Source organism: Solea solea, chromosome 17 (genome assembly GCF_958295425.1).
Source record: "Solea solea chromosome 17, fSolSol10.1, whole genome shotgun sequence".
In the NCBI taxonomy this organism is placed as follows: domain Eukaryota; kingdom Metazoa; phylum Chordata; class Actinopteri; order Pleuronectiformes; family Soleidae; genus Solea; species Solea solea.
Window position 1 is genome coordinate 12,650,358 of NC_081150.1, and position 24,050 is coordinate 12,674,407.

The window sequence follows — 24,050 nt, forward strand, 5'->3', positions numbered from 1 at the left end:
AACCTCCCTGTGCAGAATGACTTTTGGCCCAGAGCTGTATATGTAAATTCCACGAGGTAAAACGGTGACTGATTCCCGAGCCTGATCCTGGTCCAAGTCACGTCCTCCTCAGGTGGAGATGGAGCTGGCACAGAGTCATGATCTTGCACACAATCTCTTGCTTACATTCACGCGTCTGTGCGCTTTTGAAGGCCATATACGGGCATCCTCTTTCACTCGTGGCTGGCCAAGGTTTCATATAAAAGCTAACGTCAAATTTACACGGCCACTGTGGAGCTGAGCCGTGCCGACGTGGGCCATCACTCCTTCAGTCGCCCAATAAACCTGAAAGCTTTAAGCCAAGAGCAAGGGGAAAGAAATGGATCTTCGTCTTAAAGGAGGCTTAAATCTCCGACCCTGCATGCGACGATGCCTCAAGGCATGAGGTCCCACGTAAAGCAAATAGAACTGTTAATACCGACAATGCAGAGTTTCCCCAACAGGTTCCCTCTGCACTCATTCAACATATAGTTTCAACGTAGTTCAGCAGAAGTACCTTTGTTGACTTCTTGTTCTTTGCTCTGCAGCTGCTGCAGCGTGGAGGCATAATGTGCAGACACCACCACCATGTTGTCTTTCAAAGAGGGAACGGCCCCCAGCAACGCTGCCTCTGCAGAAAGCTGCTCCACTCTTGGACTTAGTGCAGTGACCTGGACGAGTCGCGACTGAGGGGAAAAACAGGAGAGGAGGGAAAGTTCACCCGTGTGCTTGTAATGAGGGGTTATCATCATTCGTCATCTCTCATTATAGAAAATTCAGAAAAGATCATTTTTTCACTGACTTCCACTAAATATGAATAATGATGTTTAACAAATTCAAAGCAGCAGAAGCTACAGTTACAGTCTCTGTGATTAGTATTTTTCTTGGACATTTCAATGCCTTATTTTTGATACGAAATGATGAGGTAAGGTGGAAAATCATTGTGCTTGTTTGTTGTTTTTTCATCTTATTCAAGCTTTTCCTATCATTTTGTGTGTAGCAATGAGGACAACCTGCAAAACACACACACACACATAACATATGTTTAGCACAGAGAAAGTGTACAGGTTACTTCTCCAACCTCAAAGTGAACTAGCTTTCAGTTTAACAGTTTTTCAGTTCAGGACAACATTTCAATGACTTGCTGTGAAACTTTGCAGTTTAACCAAATACCTGCAACTGCATGAGCTGATCTAAGAGGATTGATGAATGGCTTATAGGTGAAAATCGTGGATTTAAGTCACACAAAGGAGATCAAGTTGACCGTTGGGCTGAGACGATGATTTCTACCCAGGGTGGAGTAGTAACAGTTTACATGCCAACAGGATTATGTGATCAGATGGAAATAAAAACTATTAAGAGTCCAAATTATGTTGTATTTTTTTTTTTTAGTACTAGAATCATAGTTGCAAAGTGATGGTTTACAGGTCTTACAGTTCATAGCAATATTGTCGTCACCCCAACTTCACAAAATGTGCAACTCAAGAACATTGTTGTTTGTGCAAAGCAAAAAAACTTTTACCATGCAAACTGCATTTAATTTGCACTAAAAATATGTTTGAGATGTTTCAGGAGAAAAAAAAAGTGGAGCTCCTTTAATTGGCACATCATTTTCTTAACCCTGATGAGTAACTACTGACTGTTCTGTGCAATCTGACCCCAAACTTCTCTTACCCGACATTCTCCACTCTGCTTTCTCAGCTCGGCTTCGTCGCACTTCTCCACAGCCGGGCCCGAGTCCAGCCACCGGTCCTGCTCCTCTAAGACCAGGTCCAGGTCTGTGAGCTCCGTGGACACTGCTCTGACTCGGGTCTGAGTGTCAACTCGCTCGCGGGCTGCCACCAGCTCCCTTGCACAAACATCCCACTCAGTTTGGATCTGGCCCATGTCTGCCCTCACCGAGTCCACACACATGCCCTCTGCAGAGGGAGAGACAAAAGCAGAATTATGAAAACCCTCACAGTACATGTTTAACTAATTTCAGTTTTGCATCATGTAGGTGGAATGTGTTACGACACAAGTTGTGAGTTTGCTGTCGGAGACAAGGACCCCAGAGAGGTTTAAAACAATAGAGGATAAAAAAAAAATGTGAAAACAGACACCATGGATGAGAAAACAGTATGAAGTAATAGAGTGTTTAAGAAATCAAGTCTGTGGTGTTGCCCTGCTGCCCTTCACTGCCTCCAGAACTGTGTAAACTCCTGAAAAAACTTTTCAGAGAGTCTCTTCCTTTCACAGAGCAGTTATATGCAGTCCGCAGCCCTGCAGGCCACCAGATTTGTACTACTCCTCAGCTCAAAACCGAATGACGGTAGAAAAGTACACACCAAATACCAAGCAGCTGTGGAGATGTACTAAAATCATACAAAATGAACACAACATAATGGGGTTTTTATACATCTATCTACATATCATGTACATTCATACCTCTCTCCAACTGGTCCAACAAGTCTCGTCCCTCTTGAATTACTTGACTGACTGTGGCTTCTTTTGCTGTGATGTCCAACTCTAAGCCCTTTTTTTATTCAACACAAATTAAATACAAGGGAGTTAAAAACTTAAAAGGAAAACATTTTTTTTAAAGTTTTAAAGCTGTACCTTCAACAGGTTTACCTTTAATTTCTCCTGAAGGTCTGGTTTATCAGATGTCATCTCTGGGTGTGTGGAGGCCAATGTCTGAGTGGACGTCTTCCATGTTTTAATCCAGCGCAGGAGGTCAGAGAGCTTATTTTCAAACCTGCAGAACAAAGCAACAAAAACACAATCTGTGCATTGGTGTGTGGATTTGTATGTTTATACTCTTGCACCTTTCTGGTAATGGAAGTATAGTCTGTCCACGTGTGTCCCAGTTCATACATTCGTTTAACTTCTGCGTCCGTCTCCACCAGTCGCTTCTTTGGGGGAGCAGGTGGGGCCAACTCCTGGTCAGCGATCGAAGCAGCCGCCATTACAGCAACTGAATCCACGACAACTTCTTCTTCCACCTGATTCATCCCGGAATCTGCCACAGCCTCCATTACCTTAGGAAAACAGGACTCAATTACAAAAATGTATAATATCCATTACATGCATTGTACACTATTAATGCTGTGGTGATTGTAGTTAAGACTTTAGAGCAGAGAGAGATTCTCTTAAACATTTTGTCATTATTGTCCAGGGACACACACCTGGAAGGAACAGTCCTCCAGCTTCTGAACCAGGTTGTCCCATCGATGTGCCAGATCTTCCGTGTCTGCCTCTATCTTGGCTCCGGCCTCGGGGCTCCGCAGTAACGACATCACATCCTGTCCTGCATCAGACAGCTGGTCCAGAGTTCTCCTCTTATTTTCCATGTCTTCCTTTAAATTCTGGAGGAATTGAGAGGAAAAAAAACATTTACCGTGAACAGCCGTTTTTTCTATCTATTTGTTGCGGGTGGTATTATTGTATTATGTATAAAATGAATTTTTAAAGAATCTGTCGACACATTCCCGTGGGTTAGCAATCACGTTATACTTGAGAGTAAATGCGACAAATGCAACAGAGCAAATACCCAGAACTGGCACTTACTGCTAAGAGGCGCACATTAGTATTCATTTCACTCGGGTCCTTAAAGTTGCTGGTCTGTACTTCACTCAGAGCCTCCTCTTTTTCTGCCAACCACGCTCTAAACAAACTCTGCAGAAGTGGTGGAAAAACATCATTAACGTAAATGACTTGGTAAACATTACAAAACAGCCTCTTGGCATATTTTCAAATGCTTTTTTTTTTTGTGTACACCTTAATAAAAGTCTCTAGTGTGAAGCGGTGACTTGATTTGTGCCTGTACTTATTTGTGAGACGGTCCTACCTGGTCTGACTGAAGCTGTTGCCAGACCAAAAAAACTTCCTGCAGCTTGTGCCACCTCTCCTCTGTCCACCGACACACGGCTGCCCAGCGCTCGCCCAGCGACTGAAGGTGAGTTAAAGGCAAACATTAATACAGACACAAGTGTTTGTAGACAGAAAGAAAGAATCCATATTAAACTAACATGACCTCTTAGTCAATACCAGTCTTTGTAGATGAGGTCAAGAAATGGGGTCCTTCTTACCTTCTTAGTGCCAAAATATTCAGGCAAATAACTACTGAAAGTGTTTTTCCACCATGGGCAATAAAGGTCACACAGACTCTAGAAGGCTTTCTTTCTTTATACTGACAAAAGATTTTAGTCAGACAGATTCACTGCATACTTATACTTACTTGTAGTTGCTCCTCCAGGGCAGCAGTGGCACTCTCACTGCTGTTCTCATCCACCACAACCACCATGTGCGTCAGAGAGTTGACCTTCACCTGCTCTGCCTCCAGGTCATTCTGGAGCTCCTGAACAGATTTAGCGCAGGTCAAATATTAGCCATGAACAGAGCAGACATAAATGACTCAGTTTTCCATGGAAACAGCCCATGAGTCATTAAACCACGACGAGTGGAGACGAGTCCATTCTGAGAAAAGAGTAGCTCAGAAAATACTATAATTCATCCAAATGAACAGATGGACAAAGAACTTTTTTTTTTATCATCTCCATGTTAAATGGAATACAGAAAATGTTTTAATGGGGAGCTGGGAAGTTTACTTTGTGCTGCTCTATCTGTTCTTTGTAGAGCTCCAGGTCCGCAGCTGCCGGTTCGGTCTCTATCTTTCTGATTCGCTCTTCAGTCTGTGTCAGCCAATCGGAAAGCTGCTGCAACTGCTGCTGCTGAAGATCCATCAGGACTTCGTGGAGTCTGGAGACGGGCAAAGAGACAGTGAGGCGAATGTGTCGCAGTAGAAAGGAAAATATTAAACTTCATTTCTGAGAAAAAGACCGGCTACGCAAACCGCGGACCAGAACAAAAACATTTTATCAGGGTCGACAAATGCTCTAGAAATCAGTACCTCAGGATGAATACCTAAACTTTGAAAACACAGAATGAGCATCAGACATGTTAGGCCTTGGAAGTGTCATCATCAAGAGTCACCTTCGCTGGGCTTGCAGCCTTGCACATTATTCACAAGAAGACTCATAATCATCTATGGTCAAAATGAACCTCAACTGTATTTCACCTGTTATAACAGCAAAGGTTTTTCAACCCCACCACAGGACTGAGGCAGATAGTTATGTGTGTGTGTGTGTAGCTACCTGGCCTGGCGGTCCATGCTGGCCACCCGAAGGCTCTCCCAGCGGGAGTTGAGGAGGGTCATCTGTTCCCGAATTTCATCCTCTTCCTCCTCTGTCAGGCTTCCCTGGGCGATCAGCTGGTTTCCGGCTTGCAGCACATTCCCCACGCTGCTCTGATGGGCTGTCAGCTCCATCATAAAGGACTTGAAAGGGAGAACAATTAAATGGTTTTGATAAAAAAAAAAAATATCTGTACAATCAGTTATAAAGCTGTGGTGTGTATATTTTTAAATATACACAATGTTCAAACCATTATTAAATCAGTTCACACAATGCGGATCATCAGTGCCACTAGAATATCTCTGTATTTCTCAGTAACGCCGTGTTAAGACCTGTTCACAGCCGTCTTGCTTTACTCATGCAATGCTGAGTAAAGCAAGACGGATGTAAACTGGTTGAACACATGGAGGCGTCCACATAACGTTTCAGAATTGAATTCTACTGTTCAAAAAACATGGTTGTTCAGCAGTTCGATGGGATAACGCTTCTTGTCCCCACCCACAAACACTCCCTCAGGCACAACTGATAGTATGACATGACAGAGCCTATGGTCAGATGAAGTTGTGCCAAACATAGGCTGAAAAAAACTGCAGCTTAACCATCTTAGTGACAACTTTAAACTGAAAAGAGGCGTCTAATTCCAGCATAAACCCTTATCCTGTGTCAGTCTAACTCTCTGGCACACACTGTTTATATAATCCCTGGCTCCATGTTGGCACTTGGCACCTCGATACTAACATCTGGATATCCTTCTCTCCACACCCTCTACCTTCACTCGGTATATAACGCGCTGCAGAAGTGAGCACTAATTGGATATCTATAAGATTCCTTACTGATGAACGAAGACAGTGCAACAGCAGAGGAGAGAAAACTGTGAAATTGTTTAGTCACTTCTTCACTCTATTCACTGGACCTTGTATCAAGCAATTTTGGGCCAAATAACTGAGTTACTGTCTGTTTTGTGAGACTTCTCTGGATGAGTAAGCATTTTTGATTGCACCTCTGAGTCGATTGTTTTCTAGGAGGCTTTGCTGGAGAAGCTGCAGTAAGTATGTGAACAACTGAGCTGAAACAAACTGGACAGATTTTCTTTTTTTTTTTTTTTTAAAAACCTCTTGAAAAGCCTGACTGTTAAAGAGGATTTGATTCTTGCTGTTCTCTGTCTCACTACACGCTTTTTCAGGTTTGACCTGAATTCCAGACATTATGCTTCGCAACTATTCACATTGCAGACAAGGGGATCCTTGCCAAAGCCCCTTTTACACACATGCACAGACACAGGCTCAAGCAGGCGAGTGAGTTCTGGGCACGGGCACCGTGGGGTGCTCTGCGGCACAGTTTTAAGCCAAATTCCTGGCATTCCCAACATGTACGGCGCATGTACTGTTGGTTGTGGGAGGCCTTTTTCTGTGGGATGCCATCATCAGCCTCAAACATGAAAAGTGACAGTTGTAACACACTCAAAAAAAAATTAAATACATACTGTAGTATGCGAAAAATAACACATCATAAAAAAACTACTGAGAAGCACCACACAATTCATCATTGTGTCCACAAACATCACCATGAGGAAAAATAGCACCATTGTAAGTAGCTTTGTATTCATGAACATTTTACAGTAGGGAAGATTGAGCTAACTTAGATGTCATTATTTACGACTGAGCTGACTTCTCCTCATTCTCTCATTCATGCTTAAATGAATACTTGTGCTTCCCAACCTCAGTTTTCCCTGAGTTGAGTAATATCTTCATTCTTTTCTTTGTTACGTGCCCACCAGTGACACTTGGTCCTGCTAGCTTAACTGTTAGCAAAGATGGCGGACACTGTTTACATTCTGGGAATGAGGTCCCGTCCCCCTACGAGTGGGTCTAAAAAGTGCGGAATTAGCGTTGCAATTTCAAGCTTTGGACCAAGGCTCGGACCAAGTGTTACTGGTGGGCACGTAACAAAAAAAAAAAAAAGAATGAAGATATTTCTCAACTGCTAATCGTGTATTCCTTTAAATGTCTGCACGACCTACATCGGCCCGCAGGCCTCCTCCTACCTCATGTGTGTGAAACTGCTCTTTCACTTCTTCCACATCGTCGGACACCTCGTCCTGAATATGCAGGGCATCCTCAGCCGACAGCAGCCAAGTGAGAACTTCCTCCAGTGTGGTCTGGTAGCTGTCCAGGTCCACCTCCAACAGGCTGACTTCCATCTCTCCCTCCATCTCCGTCAGGGTGCTGGGGGTCTCAGGACGCGGGCTGCTGCCTGCTTCCTCCATCTGCACACTCTGAAGGAACAGGTTGGCCGAATTATTGACTCAGTGTTTTCACAACTTAAGTAAGCACTGCAACATTTAAAGATGCCATTTCATTTTCATGCCATCATGCACTAAGTACAAGTACATTGCCTATACATTTGCCCAAACCCTCTATTTGTTGTTTGAATTTCATTTGTGAACATCAGACGGCAAGTTTTAAAATAGAACCAGACATCGGGAGGAGCCTGTGCTGCTCTGGAGCATGCAGGGTGACCTGCCCTGCACAGCCAAGACAAAAAAATAACAACTACAGGCTTATTATGGGATGCTGGGAGGTGCCCCCGGCATGCTGGGCAGGTCAATCCTCATTCTAGGAATAGCAGTGAGTCCGAAACACACAGTGGTATTGTGGGACAGGCAACTCATCTTAAACACAATCTCAGTTTTGATTCCCATAAATACAGTGTTGAAAGAGCCACGTGGACATGTGATGAGCATGTCCTGCACCGAGCTATTCCATGTTTCCATTTGGTAAGGGGAAATGTGCAAAAAAAATAAATAAATAAATTTGACAGAACTCGAGTAATCTGTCTGGAGCTGAAATGAAGAAGAGATCCAAATCTCTGCTGCTGCTGCTGCTGCAGCCAATGCCAAGTCAAAGATGACAGAAATGCTAATGGATGTGTGGAGCGACCAGAACAGAACACAGTCAAACAGACCTTTGTTTACCAGCTTGAAATGACAGAGCTTTAATGTCCGTGCAGCAAACTCGGGCAAAAAGGTCACCTGCTGGAAATATTCAATGACCTTTTTGGATATTTTGGGCTAAGTCACAAAACTGTTTCAAATCTCCATGTTGGACTATTGTAAGCTGGTAGTGGGAGCAACAGAGAGGGAGGGAGAAGAGAGAACTGCAGCCATGGTCTATTTATTGACTTGAATGGCTATAAAATAGTTGTGGTCTGGCTCAACAGAACCTTTTATTATCACCAGATGATTTGCTCAACTCAAACCCCGCATTCATCACTTTTGCAGCTGTGATTCTGAAGCATGTGATATATTACCATGCACGGGCCAGTGCACTCATCATCAGTGACATTTCAACTGGGGAGACGGTCATACAAGAACATTGTCATCACATTTCCGACCACAGTCATAATTAATATCAAAGCATTAAAGAAATAACTTCTTTAAAACACCAATGTAATATCATGGACTCGTGTTTATCTAAAGCTGGGGGGAATCAAGCACAGGCATCAGGCACAAAGAACCTTTATTTTTCCTCCACTCACTCTCAGCATTAAGCATCTCTTCCTATGAGGAGAGAAAGTGTGCCAGGAAAGTAAACCTTGCGTTGGACCAATAAGAGCACTACTTAAACAAGATTTTCCAGAAACTCCTTCCATAGCGTGTGAAATGTGTGCCCATGGACAATAAAAAACTTTGGGGAGGTGGTTTTGGGGATTTTCTGACTTCTAACTGAAAACGTCTGAAACAAGCAGCCCCCGAGGATGTATGTGACTGAAGAAAAAGAGCACAGCAACGTTGGAGGAGCTGAGGAGATATATATTATATTATATATATATATATATATATAATACATGCAAAATACAGGGTACACATTGAACCTCTAATTTGACCAAGTGTGTTTATTTTTTCGGACTTTTGAGTAACTGTGAAAGTAAAGGACAGGAAGAAGGAGAAAGCAAACACTCGCTCAGAGTCACATGTTAGTGAAACAGCAGGGAAGTCCATATAAATCAAGTGCGCATTGAAAAGTCTCACAGCAAATCTGCTCACCCACCAGCACATGGACATGTTCGGTGCCGAAATAACCTGCTTTGTCAAACCCCTTTACACTGCACACACACACACTCCCAATTCATCGCCACATTTCCTTCCATCTCTTTTCAGCTCAGTGTTTCCAGCAGCATCCAGTTCCCTCTGTTCACTCTAATGTCAGAGTGGTGAGTCATGGCTGTGTTCCCGGTTTGCCTGCTGTTTTTCATGAGCAGTGCCGGAGAGCATGAAGGAGGTGGCTTTTTCAGAATGGGGGTTATTCATTCTATCTGGCAACGCGTGCACACCCAGTGTGACACTTTGCGATATTTCTCAAGCTTGTACAGTACATAACAGCGATTTATTGCCTCCAAACTCAATGCTATCAGAAACACTGCACAGCAACCCAGCCTGGAACAGCTTAAGGTTCCACTTTTGCAACTACAGCTTTTCAAGTGTCAGCCTTTCAGCGAGCTGTAGTGTTCACCAGGATTATTTTGCAACAAAATTGTTGTAACTAGTTGCTTTACAGCTAAGTCGTTTCTTTTAATTGATAAATGTTACCATTTGATGATCTGTACCAGATTATAGTTTGGGGGTGATTTTTAATCTGCATTCTCTTGGCAAGTCAGAACAACACAAAAACAAGCACATAGTACAGCAACAATAACACTGACACGCAGAACATAAATCATTCTCACAGAGTTAAAGTAATGTTTTCTATAGGATTCCTCGCTCATGAATAGAAAATGTGAGAGTTTTCAAGTTTTGTCGTCCATGCACGGTGGGACAGTGGTTAGCACTGTTGCCTCACAGCAAGAAGGTCCGGGTCTGTCCCGGGTTTGCATGTTCTCTCTGTGTTAGTGTGGGTTTTCTGCAGGTGCTCCAGTTTCCCCCCTCAAACATCAAACCATCAAACTGTTTTTCAAAATAAAAGTGTTTGTTTTGATTATGGAAGGATATGCAGTTCACAATAAAAGTACTTCTGATGCAAAATAAATCTCTAAATAAAAAACAGGTACAGTAATAGCTTATTATAACTTGATATTAAATGGAGGGCCGCATGGAATCAATTGGGGTGGGACTGCAAGTTTGTCCCAAGGGGATTAATAAAGTTAACTTTACCGTAAAAACCAAATTTAAATGAATAGAATATGAGTAAATTGAGAGAATCATATGTGTTTGAAGTTGGACATAACAACTGATTCTGATGCAGGTTTTTAAATGCATCAAAAATCATTTGAGTCAGTCATAACTTCATGGGCCCACGCCACTGAGCATCTGCCTACCTTTCTGGATTTGATTTGCACATAAAAGAACGCCTTGAAACTTATTGTATCACCACGTTTCATATCACACATGGAAATAACTGTATATATTTTTGTTACCTGAGCGCTGAGGCCTGGACCTGAGCCCTCGGGCTCTGTTTTGAATCTGCGTGGCAGGGTCTCCACTTCTCTGATAGCCTCCATGCTCACATCTTTGGGCAGCACCGCAAACAGCGATGTCACGTACATGATGATAGATTTCTTATCTGGTAGCTGCACCGCCACGTCTGAGAGAGTTGGTGGTGGGGAGATGGATGTAAGGCAGGGGGGAAAAAAAAAGAGATCAGAGATTTCAAATTAAATTCAGCATGAGATGCAGAGGGGGAGAGGGAGGGGGGATAAAGTGAGGAGAAAGGCAGCAGGGGAGACAGATAGAGAGAGCAGTTAAGAAGGGGAATTATATGAGGGACGTAATAGGCAAGTTGTTCTGCTTTGACACGGGTCAGGGGCGACTGCCCCTTGGTCATGACACAACAAAAACTGTAGACAGTAGACATACAAACGGAGAAATTACAGGTGCTACATAAACTACACAAACATTCAAATACTAATCCTCGGCCAACAACAACCCCAAGCCACTTACTCCACTGTGAATTTATCGAAGTGCTGGCAGGAGCTGAAGGCAGGCTTTGAGAGTACAGGTTGAGTTTTAATATGTGGGAGTTTAGACAGTTTTAGACATATTTAATTTAAGAATGTATCTTTTTATGAGACTTCTATAAAAGGAAGCAATTTTCTAAAAAAAAAAAAAAAACTCCCAATCCTAATAAAATATATTTGTGCATGACTCAGTACCTTCAGGATCCAGTAGCCTCTCGATGGCCAGCTGGTCTTTGGCTACAGTGAAGGCATGGTCCAATCTTTCCACAGGGCTCAGTCTGACAACCTCATCCCAGTTGATCGCGTTCGGCCTGAAAAAAACCCCCAAAAAAAACAGAACACTGAAGGTTTTCCTTAATAAATATCATACAAGATCATGTATGCTGTTAATAGACTTCAATTTTGTACATATTAAAAACACAAATGCATTTATGCGACATGTGTTCTGCTTACAGACGTGTTATACATAGAAAACTTGTGTCAAGGCCAGTTGACTGTGGAATGCAAGTGTTCTTTGAGCCACCTAAACCCTGGCCCAAGTCTAAACTAACAGTGGCCTTTCTCACAGGCAGCTCACGGGTCAGTGTGTGTGTGAGCAGTGGGGGTTACAGAAAGGGTACAAACACCCCCAAAACACTGGCTCTCCTTCTTTTGACACACACAACAGACACACACACACACACACACACACACACCAGGCGTGTGCAAACAGTGACATGGTAGATTGTAAACACAGCATGTCAAGCAGTGTACACAGACCCAGCAGGCAGTGACCTGACAACCTGACCTTTCACCACTGGGCATCTTCACAAGTGTCACACTCACAGAGAGATTCCGGTTTGGTCTGTGGTGCTCGACATGATATACTTTCAGGGTCAAAGGGCATTAGTCAAATATGTAGAAGATTCTACTATCAGTGGTAATAACACAAGATGGCACATATGAGTAAAGTTGCACTCATATACACGTCCCTTTGATGCTTGATGATAGGGGGTCTGACACTTGGTGCAAAAAGTAGCTATCAGAGGTTAGAAGAGCAGTGGCTGTCATGGCTAACGACATAGTAAGAGTTACTAAAGAGATGGTGTTGTGTTGTTTAATTAGTACACGTGACAGGTAGTCAAAGGTGAGAGAAGCCGTCTCAGAAACACAAAAAATGAATGGAGGCAGATGCTCTCCAGTCCATTGTCCGTGACATCATGTGTTTTACAACACAGCAGTGTTTCCATAGCCACATCTTTCTCCAGCAGACCAACCCCGACCTCCCCACTGCCTGTTGTTCCTTCCTCACCTGAAGTGGTGAAGGATGCCGTTGAGAGCCAGGCCATCCGCCCAGCTGGTGGTGAAGTTCAACACGTTGACCTCGGGGTATGAGCGAGTGCACTGGCGGACCCAACTCAGCAAGATCTTCTCACTGTTGGTCTGCTGCAGGTTGGACATGATGTCCTTCATGATGTCTTTTACCTACACGGACACATGCACAAGGAGAAACACACATTAATATGAGCAAATAGGCAGAAGAAGAGTAAAATCCTGTAAGGACTCACTGCTTTTGATACAAAGGATAATGATTATTATTCTAATGGCTGTCTTGTTAACAAAGTGCTATATTCTTTCCAGACTTGACAGGTTGCTATAAACATTTTAAGCCTTTCATTTTGTAATACTGAAAAGCAGGTACTAAATGTATGGGAAATCTTGTGAGAATAGGAGAATAAATGAGTAAATGAAGCATGTAGCAACTACAATTCATGAAAAAGTCACTTAAAAAACAACAACACTGACAGACAATTGACAGTTTCCTCTGAATGTCTGCTCACTGTCTATATTTCACCAGGTCAAACGCACAAAGCAGAGGATGACATGCATGTTTACATGTGCACACACGTGTGTTCACAACAATACTTGTTTTCCATCATCTGTACTTTTGCTCCCTGTGGAACATCAGTTGCTTCACTGAGTAAACATTAATGAGCCTTTGTGTGTACTTGCAGTAAGTGGGTGGAAAGAAGGAACAGTGCATGTGCATGTGCGTGTGCGTGTGTGCATGCATGCTCACCTGCCAGTGGAGGATGATACTCCAAATGAGGCCCAAGGTCAGCTTGTGATTCCCATCCACAATATCTGTCCCTCCAATGTTTACCAGATCAACCTGAAAGAGGGAGTGGCCGACGAGACACACACATAACTCTTAATGAGGGCCAGGAGTTCTGTTATAGCTGAATACTTCTGAATCAGTGTGTGCAGGCTCAACACCAATTATGTGGAGAGGGGGGAGGCCAAGTGAAGTGTGATTACATATAAATATTTTAGAGAGGATCAAGGCATAGAGTGGAACATGAGGTCAAGTGTCTAGTCAAACTATTAAGTGACCTCTCCGGCTGCCACAAGGTTGACCTCTGACTTATCTTTACTCCCAATCAGCTTCATCCCACCACACACTATTGCTCCCTCTCTCTCACACACACACACACAGCATAAAGCCTTGTTTAAATCCATGCAAAGCACTGCAGTTCAGACCTCCGCAGATGGCACGTGCCCAAACGAGAAGCCACAGGGGCATTTAAGTACAGCGTGTAACGTGCATCAATATGCTCTAAAGCACAAGGTGGCGGACAAAAAAAGTATACGAGATAAACAGGAAGTCAATCCATACATTATATGACAATAGGTGCGGGGTTCTCTTTTCAAAGCATTATTTATTTATTTACACATTTAAGATCTATTTTCACACAATAAGCTATATTAAAGTGGCAAAAGGCATGTGCTAGATCTCTGTGTCTGACACATCTAAAAATTCCTCTCCAAGAGTTGCTTATAAACACATCTACTTGGCCAGTTTTCCCTTGGACACATCCACTGCGAGTGCGCGTAATTACAGCGATTCAGAGGTGCATGACAAAGCACCGCGCTCACTTTTGCGTGTAACAAGCTGGCAGACAACAACACTTCTGCCTCATCCATCCTCATCCTCGGACAAACGTAATACCACTGCATCTGCGTGAAAGCCGCTGAGGTCCAGCATTCCCAGAGAAGCGTTGGAAATAACATATATCCCCCATAAATAAGCCCTAAACCATGCATTTAATACATTTGACCTCTGGTCACGAGAAAGCACAGAGGGAATAAGTTATACTGCGATAACATTAATTAGGGAGTCTGGGTAGGGAATGACAGCAGAGGACGATGACTGGAGTTGACAGTGGAAAAGGTTCACGTGATTTTGTATGTGCCACCTGTTTTGTTTTTTTTATCACTCCAGCTAAAACTGGAGCCAAAAGCTTTGCATCTATTTTGCATTTAAACATAGTTAGTCATAAATCCTTCAAGGCTGTGGTCAGTTCCGCTTTTCAGATCCCACTTTAGATTCTAAATGACTACAGGAAATGTAGGACTTTTCCATATCTAGAACACACCATCAAAATTAAGTCAGATCTCATGGAAATACTTAGCATCCTTATGTCATTTTCTCCACTGTTTAGACCAAAGAGGCTCATGGGAACACAGGGCCTCATTGCCAGCTGACAGTTCTGGCTCTTGCAGGAGATAAACCAGCAGGGGTTAGACTCAAACTTGAGCCTGTGCAACTTCCCATGGTTGTGCCCTGCCCCTTATCTCCCACTGATAAGGTCAAGGCATTAAGACCAATCATTGTTCAAGAAGAGGAGGAAGGACGACGGAGTGAATGAGCGAGGGAGGCAAATGAACAAAGAAAAATACAGACAAGCCTACATGCACACATTAAGGAGAACATAATTCTAGTGAGTGGGCTATATGTAACCAGTAACACTTCCTGTAAATACACAGCATGTATTTACACGAAGTTATTCAGCCTTTTCATTGGTTAGAAATGTGCACATGCCTGGTAATAATGTCACATCTAGTATTAAAAGAAATCCTGACATTCATGGTTTAGCAAAATGCGTTCACTCACATTATTCTGATGCAGGACTTGAAGTACTTTGTTGACATTGTTGAGAGAATGCACTCTGGTCGAGCCTCGCTCTTTGGTCTGAGGAAGAGGAAACGGGAGAAGTCAGCTCACCGTGTGATCAGTGCATCCAGTCAATGACAATGGAAGCTTCACTGCTTTTATGAACAATCGCAGCAGTGGCTTCATTTCTGAACAAAGTCAAGATTCACCATCACTCAGCAGAGTGTTTCCCCACACACCCATTATCCTATCAGCGGTGTCCATGAGCCAACTTATGGAAAGAATGGCAGGATGAAAAGCTGCCAAGAGCAAATCCCTTTCTTCACACAGCCCCAACCACGTATTAGCACCCAATTATAGGAATAGCATTCTGACATCAAAGAGTGTGCGACGACGTGTGTGTGTGTGTGTGTGTGTGTGTGTGTGTGTGTGTGTGTGTGTGCATAGAGACATTTGGCACTTCATACAACTACAGGTGCTAGAAAGCAGAGAATGTTGTTAAAATACTGATTAAAAAGGGAATACCCAATAAATATCCGAAAAATCAAATAAAATCATTCTGCTGATACATAAAAATTGTATCAGCTCTTTTTCGCATAGTGTTTTTAGGATCTAACCTTAAGTGAACACAACAGGAATCTAAGTATTAATTTAAATGGAAAATCTTTGTGGAGGAAAAACTGGCACGTCTTCAAGAAAATAGCACACATGCAGGTAAAACCCTGATTTATAAACTGGCAAATTCAAAAAGAAACATAAAGGTGTCTTGTACTTGCACTGGACTGAGGGGATGCACAAGTCTAATAAAGCACTACAATCCTGTAATTGTGTTCCACGCATTGCCAAAATGTGTTTTCCAGTTGTATAACTGTGTGCCCACAGAACAAAACGGCTCCACGTAAGCGCCACAAAAAGAAAAACTCAGAGAGAGAGCCAAAGCTTTTAAACTTGAAATTAATTAAAGGTGCGATAGCTGAACACATCTTGGGAATTCAGGCTCCATTCTTGAAAACATTTCAGTTATGTGACAAAAACACATTCACAAACTCACCAGGACTGTGCCAGTGAGACCCTCCAGCAGTTCCAGCAGCTTCTTCCCGTCCTTCAGGTCAGAGAACATGTCTTTGATAGGCGTCTTCCCTGTCTGAGAAGAAAAAACAAATATGGTACAAGTGGTTTGTTTTTCTAGTCAACAACAGGGATGAACACCACAGAGTTTGGCTGGAGCTCAGAAACAATATCGCTTATATCATAGCTGCAGCAGGTGATCAATAAATGAGCCTTGTGACATGAGTATTATTGAGAGGAAGACTACATCCCATCACATTTCACTGCAGGGTACATTATAATAAAAGGATTTAGCAATACAATCCAGAATATCAAAACAGAACATGATGGAACTCTGCATCTACTGCACTAGAGGGTGTGTTTGGCATGAATCACAAGGTGTCAAAAATAGAAATGGGAAAAAGAGAAGTTCTCAGACACTAAAGTAAGGAAGGAAACTTAAATTTCAATCCAAGTGCTTCACTGATTATGTAATTTTATATTTTAAAAGAGCACCACAACAGTAACCATAATAACAACAAGGAGTCTCCAAGGACAGTTTCTGCATCAGCTGCAGGTCTGAGGACAATAAAATGAACTCAATACAAAAGTAAATTGGTTGATTTCAGTATCAGGCAGATGAAATGCTTCATGTTTTGCACAAACTTTATTGGTTGTTTTTTTCCAAGAATACATCTGCTGTTTGTGTTACCTTGGAGAACTGTGCATTTATCCATTTGGTAAAGGTTTTCTTCTGGACTGCATCGTGCTCATCTGTGGAACAAAAAGAAAGGTGGGTAAAGAGGTGTGATCGAAAACATCTGCAGTCGGTATGGGGTCAGCAAAGATCACTGCTCATTTGCGCTGTAACCAACGCTCCACGGAAGCGGAAATTGTAGCTTGTAGCATCACGGCCACCATTAAAAGCACCGTGATTAAACCGTCTGGAACATTAGAAAATTACAGCAACAAGGTTAGGTAGGGTTAGACGGGGACAAAATATCAACAGCTGCTTGGTGTTAGAAGCAAATTTAAAACTTGCTGTGCATGTGGGCACATCTTTGCCTGTTTATAATTTTCCCCTAGTCTCTGAACCCAACAGTACAAATATTTCACATTCTCTTCCACTTCCAACTCCTTCCCTCCCTGCTCCTCCTTCACTTTCTCCAGCATAGTTCTATAATAAGGCCTCATTGTGTGTCAGGCAGAGGGTCAGCTGCTTTGATGTGCCTGGGCGATGGCTGGCTCCTGTAATGGATCAGGGGTAGCTCGCACAAAGCCTTGGACTCCAGACTCAGAAGATTACTTTTAACTCCGTCCCAAGTTTTCAGACAATATCGAGTCTGTGAAAATTATCACAAGATTTATACTTTCAGGTGAATGTTTTTCCAAACCATAAAAGAAGATTTAAGCTGCAGTGTGTAACGTATGGTGGGTGATTTCTTTTTTTTTTTTGTTGCCATCTTTGTGAACAGACACAATGTAACATTATTTAAATGCCGCGTCTTTCAACTCAGAATTGACTCCGTCAAGCAAAATGATCAAACCTGACTAAGTGTGTTTCTGCTGCTCGAACTTCTGAAACTTTTTTCGTGGCACGTCTTTCTGTTATTGCGTTATACTTCATCCTGTACGCAGCTTCACATAAAACTAATCACATATACACATATACACATATATATATATATATATATATATATATATATATATATATATATATATATATTTGTGACCAAATTTAAAGCTGTCGTGCATAACGTTTAAATATTAACTCGATATCATCAGCACAATATCAATATCAGCCTATATTGGTTTTAAAATGTTTTATCGGATATCAGCAAACACACCTGACTTCTATACTGGTGCCCTCTACAAGTATTGTTTTTTTTACATTTTTTAATTTTGTTCAAATGTATATAGCTACATTTGCTGCAACATTAGTATGAAAATATTGTGTAAATTCTACCTCTGCAGTCGGGTGCAGGGAACAAAACATATATTTATCAGCATCGGTAATCGGCCCAAGTACTCCTGATATATCGGCATATTGGATACCGGTGATAAAGTCCAATATCGTGGAGAGAGAGTGACAACAAAGTGTGTGAGTAGAAACCCCTCAGGGATTAACAATCACATGATCAATCTGTAAAGAACAGCAGCCAATTAAGTAATGATTGATCATGATAAGTAATGATTCAAAGGGTTAAGACAGTTACAGCTCATCAGACACAAGCGATAAACATTAACTACTTTCAATGTTGCCTGTGAACACAATCAAGTTGGTACGGTGAACTGTGACATGCTGCACTACCGCACTACTACTCAGGTGCTTGAGAATGGTACATTTTCATGTGAAATTGACACATTTATACCAATTTCATTTGTTATGTAAAAGGAAGGTTGAAATCCAATCCATTCCAATTTATTTATAAAGCACATCTGAGTTCTGTTGCACAGTAACAACCATTAAGGTTCAAGAATATCACAAGATTGTGCCATAAAACTGTGGGCACTACTAAGAGTCAGAGCCTTGAGGAAGTCCCTGACCATATTTGGCACTTTTTATGTGAAGATTGAGGACTTATAGGCACCTACATGTCAGGTAACGGTCTTGTTTGTTTGGTTATATGCTGTAAGGGTTGAGCTCTGTAATTTCATTGTTTTGCTCTTTTAAAAATGGCCACAGAACTCCACCACTCCTATCTTAGCCACGCTCTGTCTGTGGAGTTCACCTTGCTTCCACGGTTCGGTTGACCACAATGCAGGACAAATATTTTCAAGATGTCTTTCACTGCTATCAGTGTTCTAAATAACTCCATGAGATTTTATCATCATTATTTTATTGGCCTTGATAACAAATTGGGTGTCTTATACCATTATATGTTGTATTGTTATTTATTTATAATATTTCGGCAATCCTATCATTTGCCTGTTTGAATTGTAGTGTGAATTTTAATTTTTATCCTTGTTGTTTGTTGGATGAGTGTGATTACTGCTGACTGCTGGGGATAATTAAATTCTATTCTATTCTATTCTCATTATCAACTTAAAAAAAAATACATGAAAACAATGTAGAAAAATGAGCCAATTGTGCATATTAAGATAAACAACATGTGTCAGACCCATTATTACATTCCTGAACAAACTAAAATATGACAGAGAGCAAAATTAGGACTGCATTAACAACACATAACAACACATGTGGCTAAAATAATAGAGATGTGTAAAGCCATGTTCTCTAATGATAGCTCTTTTGATTCAAGTTTTTGCTGTCTCATGTCCTTCCTGTAGCTTCCTAAGTAACCAGTTCACTAAGTTGTCGGTCTGGTTCTGATGAGTACACCCAAGGGAACAAAGTCAAGAAAGGAAAAGCATTTGCATCTTCTTCTTAAAAACCACAACCGCGGTCTAATGTAGGGGTGGAGAAAGGTTACAGATGTACAGTGTGCGTGTGTGTATGAGTGTTAAACTCTACTAAAATTAGCCATAGGAAATAAGCCTAGTTATTGTGCAAGTCCAACTAAAACCAGACTTTTATAATACATGTAAACAGGTTAGTCTGACTGAAATTAAGTTCATGGATGGTATGAAGACTCTCTAACTAGACAACAAGTCACGTGCTGAACCAGAAACCACCTTAAAATGACAAGCTGAAACAGGGCGTTCCGTCCCCAGTGGAGTGGAGGTTGACATACTTCCTTCAGTCAATGAATTCCACACTAGCAGTAGTCCAATGAAACGGCTACAACCGCAGCTCAACTTGGCTGTTCGGAGAAACGCACCTACTGTGTAAAAGCGTCGTTGACGCGAGCAAAAGGTCAGAGGTTATGATCACCAAACCCCAGCAGCCATAGGCCTCTTTGTTTGGGGTGAGCAGAGTGTATTTTGTGCATGTGAGTGTGTGTGTGTGTGTGTGTGTGTATATGTAAGCATAGCCACAGGCTGGGTGAGAAGAAGCACAAAAACAAGAATGTACTGCAAGAGGGGGCCTGAGGTGGGGGTGAAAAGGTGAAAAGGTGAGCTGATGAGCTAAATGATTGTGGAGTCAAATCCGGGCTCTACGCATGGACAGTGTATGCTATAGATGGATCATATACAGTAGATCATATTAGTGACTTTGGGCTTCGTATCAGAGGATACAAAGAGGACAGCATATAGTTTGTACCATTTCTTTTTAAATCTTGATGTCACATGTTTTGGCTCATTATGTCGTTTATTCTGGCCCCGTTACAACGGGAAATCAACAAGACTCATTTATGACTTCTCCAGACATATCAGGGGACAAATACGTTAGGATGACTAGGACAGAAGCAATAGCTATGAAGTGATAGCTAGAAAACTGGACTTTACGGTGGAAAGTGGGGCAGGAGAGACTTAAGTTGCCTAAACTATTCTACCCCCTCTTCCTGCGCCATCGTCTATCAAGTGCTTTAAACCGTAACACTGTAAAATGCCCCCCTCTGAGCATGTTGACCCATTTTTCCACCAAACACCTCCAGCAGCTACAGTTATACGTCAAAGGATTCTTTCTCAAAGGGAGAAGAGGACAAAGAGGTTGACAGCAGAAGGTTGTGATGAAAGAAGGCGGCGATGTAAAGACGGGTGCAGGAGACAAAAGGAGGGGTCCCAGTTGAAAAGCATGAAAACGACTACAGTACATGACTGACGATGGGTTAGTAGCTGGCAGTGCCATGGCAGGGTACTGCCACTGACTGATGGCAATCAATCACAGTGTGTGTGTAAATTACAGGTGGGGTGGTTAAACGTGTCGAAACAGACGAGCAAACCGCAAGAAAAACAACAACAAAAATGGAGAAGAAAGGCAAGGGGAGGTGGCAAAAAAGTAGTAGTAGAGAAAGAGAAAAAAAAAAGCTGGCACAAATCTTTGAATGGATCACAGTGAGGATTAAGAGCAGGTATAATACAGGTATGCTTTCAACGCAATATCAATTTTCCTTTTATAAAAAGAGCCCCAGGGCCGTGTAGAGGCGTCCTGTCTTTACAGTTTTATCAGCGCCCTGCGGAGGGGCCTCTGAGGTCCAGGCTGAGAAGAGGGTCCCTGTGGGCTCAGGTCTCCTGGGCTCTGCATCACACTACCTTAACACCACAATACACCTGATTCATACATGTTGCTACCCCCCCCCCCCAATCTGTCTGCTGCTCCTACTCACCACAGCACAGGAATGTCTTAGTGCTGCACGGATCAAAGGAGCAACGGGGCTGTGCGTGTGCATGTGTGTGTGTGAAATGATCTTCTATTTACTGCATTGTGCCACAGAGGTAGCTGCGGGCCCGTGGATGTACCAGCATTAGTACATAAGTACTCTCTTATTCCAACATTTACATGACTGAAGAAAACAAATACAGACACGCCTAAACTATAAACAGACGGTCAAATCAGCTGTGGTCCTGTGTGTCTACTCTTTGAGGTAATGCACGTAGCTGTTTTTAAATTTGACCTCAGATTTGTGAAACGTTCCGTCTGTCTATAAAGAACTTCATTCACAAGGAAAACCAATACGTTATTGTAATAATTATCAATATTTAATAACTAATAAATTAAGGATAAGCCTTTTGAATTTTGACAGCTGTTACCAGTAAGTAAAAGTCTTACTGTGTCTACAATAGTGGCACCTTTCACAGATATGGAATCACAATGTGCTTCACAGGGTTATACAAGTAAAACACATGAAATACTGATAGTTTAAACAAATCACAGGAAGAACAATAAGAATCCTAGTCTAACTAAAAACGGGTCTTTGGGACCACAGGTAACGTCTGCTGACCTCAAGAGTGCAGGCCAGGGTGTGAAGCAAAGATGTAAGGATGCAATGCTCCATAAGTTAGGGTCAATATTTTAAAATGGGATTCCTTTTGGGAGTTCCGGTTAAAAGAGTTCTGGACGACCTGAATGCAGTCATATGCCTTCTTATTTAAAGCAGGTAAAAAAAAACTATTACATTAGTCCAGATATGGATATAAAAGCATGAATAACGTATAAACATTTACTTCCAAATGAGCTTGAATTCCAAATCTTTTGGGCCAGGTAAACGGTAAAAAAAAAAAAAAAAAAAACAACATTTCCTTACTTACAACAGTGTAGTCATACTGACAAGCTTTTACTAAAGTCTCTGTGGGTCACTTGGTCATAAAATGAAGAGCACAGTGAATGAACAAACTGCAGCAGCACCAACCCATTTGTTTGCAGTACAAATACTCAGCCCCTGTCAAATAATCCGTCATCATATTCCACATCACACACACACACACACACACACACACACACACAAACAAAGGCGTCATGCACAAGCACAGAGTTGTGTAAAGTAAATGTGCTGCGAATAAAGTAGTGATTACATCAGGAAGCATAATCCCGCTGCTGTCTTCTCACAACTCTCTCAATATACAGTATATTCACAGTCGTTTATGCTTCAAAATAAATGCAAGATTGCCTTCCTAACAAAAAGACGTATCTGATTTTCAGTAAAAACACAACCATTTTGTGTTCACAGCCTGTTTGTAGAGCTTTCAGAGTTTTCAACATCCCCGGATAAAAACGTGTCTATTTTTCTTAACTGTGACCGTGATCTATCATACTGTCAGACTGCTCCGAATTCCTTGACCCAGTGTTGACCAGCATTACATAACCGAGAGTTAACAGCGCTGTGGAAACTGAGAAAAATGAACCACACGCCAACCTCAAGACATGACATAAGTGGGCAAGAAAAAAGACAAAAAAGTCACAGAAACACAAGTGTTCCTTAGAGCAGCCAGCTGTGAACACAGAGCAGACACATAAAACATACAGCCACAGTGTTTCCCCCCACTTTCTCCCTCTCTCTTTCTCTCTCTCTCACACACAGGTGGAGAGAGCTTGTGACCACACAGCAGGGAGGGGAATGGGAGACGGTGGGAGGCACTGAGGTGAAAATCAAACAAACGGTCAGGGTTTCCACGGCAGCATCACGTAGTAAACATGGACGCTCAGACAAATGGATGTATTTCCAAGGCGGCAGCAATTGCCTTTAACCTATAATCTTTTACCGAAGAAAGTCTTAAATAAGTGTTCCTTTAAAGCTTTAAAATGTGTGTTACCACCAGGGTTCCCACAACTTGGTTGACATCAAATTCAAGGACTTTTCAAGGACAGATTCCCTCAAAGTTCAGGGAGGAATGTGCCTACACAGCTTAAGATAGGAGGGCAACTTTTGAGAGCCAGTCTGCCCACGGCGTCCACTTTTATTGATTTGCAGCACACGCTCTGCATCTGGCCAAGTGATTGACCGTGGGATCTTGGGCAAACCAGTCTTTGTAATTTTCTTTGGTGAGCTCCAGGGATCTTGGAATTTGCATTTCCCAGGCATCACATAATTTACTCGCTCATTGTTCTGCATGGAATCTCACGTCAACAGTGTAGAGAGACAGTGTCCAAAACACCATTAGTAATTGCGACTCAACGTTTGTTCTGCTTAGGCCTAGTCTATGTACAACAAGCAATGCAACAGTAGGTGGTGTCATAACAAACAAGGGACACATTTACAGTGGGTTGCATAAATATCTGCACCCCTTTAACTTTTCAACATTTTGCCATGCTAGGACCAGAAACATAAATGTATTCAATTGAAATTTTATGTGAAAGACACACACAAAGGGACACACAATCGTGAAGTGAAATGAAATGTATTCATGCGTTTGAACTTTTTTCATAAATACAAAACTGAAAAGTGGGGTGTGCAAAAGTATCTACCCCCCTGAGTCAATACTTTGTGGAACCGCCTTTTGCTGCAATTACAGCTTCAAGTCTGTTGGGGTATGTCTCTACCAGCCTTGCACATCTTGAGACTGGAAGTTTTGCCCATTCTTCTTTGCAAAACAGCTCAAGCGCAGTTAGATTAGATGGTGAGCGCTTGTGAACTGCAGTTTTC

At 42.1% G+C, this 24,050-nt stretch overlaps 1 protein-coding gene across 4 annotated transcripts in view; it reads right to left on the reverse strand.

Moving 5' to 3' along the window:
- utrn (utrophin) overlaps window positions 1–24,050 on the reverse strand; it is a 176,371-nt gene that overhangs the window by 134,336 nt on the left and 17,985 nt on the right. For all 4 annotated transcript variants that reach the window (XM_058613759.1, XM_058613761.1, XM_058613758.1 and 1 more), the window contains 19 exons: window positions 16,838–16,899; window positions 16,130–16,222; window positions 15,079–15,156; window positions 13,204–13,296; window positions 12,436–12,608; window positions 11,340–11,455; window positions 10,605–10,771; window positions 7,237–7,467; window positions 5,154–5,335; window positions 4,608–4,758; window positions 4,238–4,357; window positions 3,848–3,949; window positions 3,568–3,675; window positions 3,186–3,365; window positions 2,875–3,038; window positions 2,632–2,755; window positions 2,446–2,533; window positions 1,693–1,937; window positions 536–704 (listed from right to left, as the gene is read on the reverse strand). In XM_058613759.1, coding sequence (XP_058469742.1) covers window positions 536–704; window positions 1,693–1,937; window positions 2,446–2,533; window positions 2,632–2,755; window positions 2,875–3,038; window positions 3,186–3,365; window positions 3,568–3,675; window positions 3,848–3,949; window positions 4,238–4,357; window positions 4,608–4,758; window positions 5,154–5,335; window positions 7,237–7,467; window positions 10,605–10,771; window positions 11,340–11,455; window positions 12,436–12,608; window positions 13,204–13,296; window positions 15,079–15,156; window positions 16,130–16,222; window positions 16,838–16,899 — 2,646 coding nt within the window. The remainder of the gene's footprint in view (window positions 1–535; window positions 705–1,692; window positions 1,938–2,445; window positions 2,534–2,631; window positions 2,756–2,874; window positions 3,039–3,185; window positions 3,366–3,567; window positions 3,676–3,847; window positions 3,950–4,237; window positions 4,358–4,607; window positions 4,759–5,153; window positions 5,336–7,236; window positions 7,468–10,604; window positions 10,772–11,339; window positions 11,456–12,435; window positions 12,609–13,203; window positions 13,297–15,078; window positions 15,157–16,129; window positions 16,223–16,837; window positions 16,900–24,050) is intronic.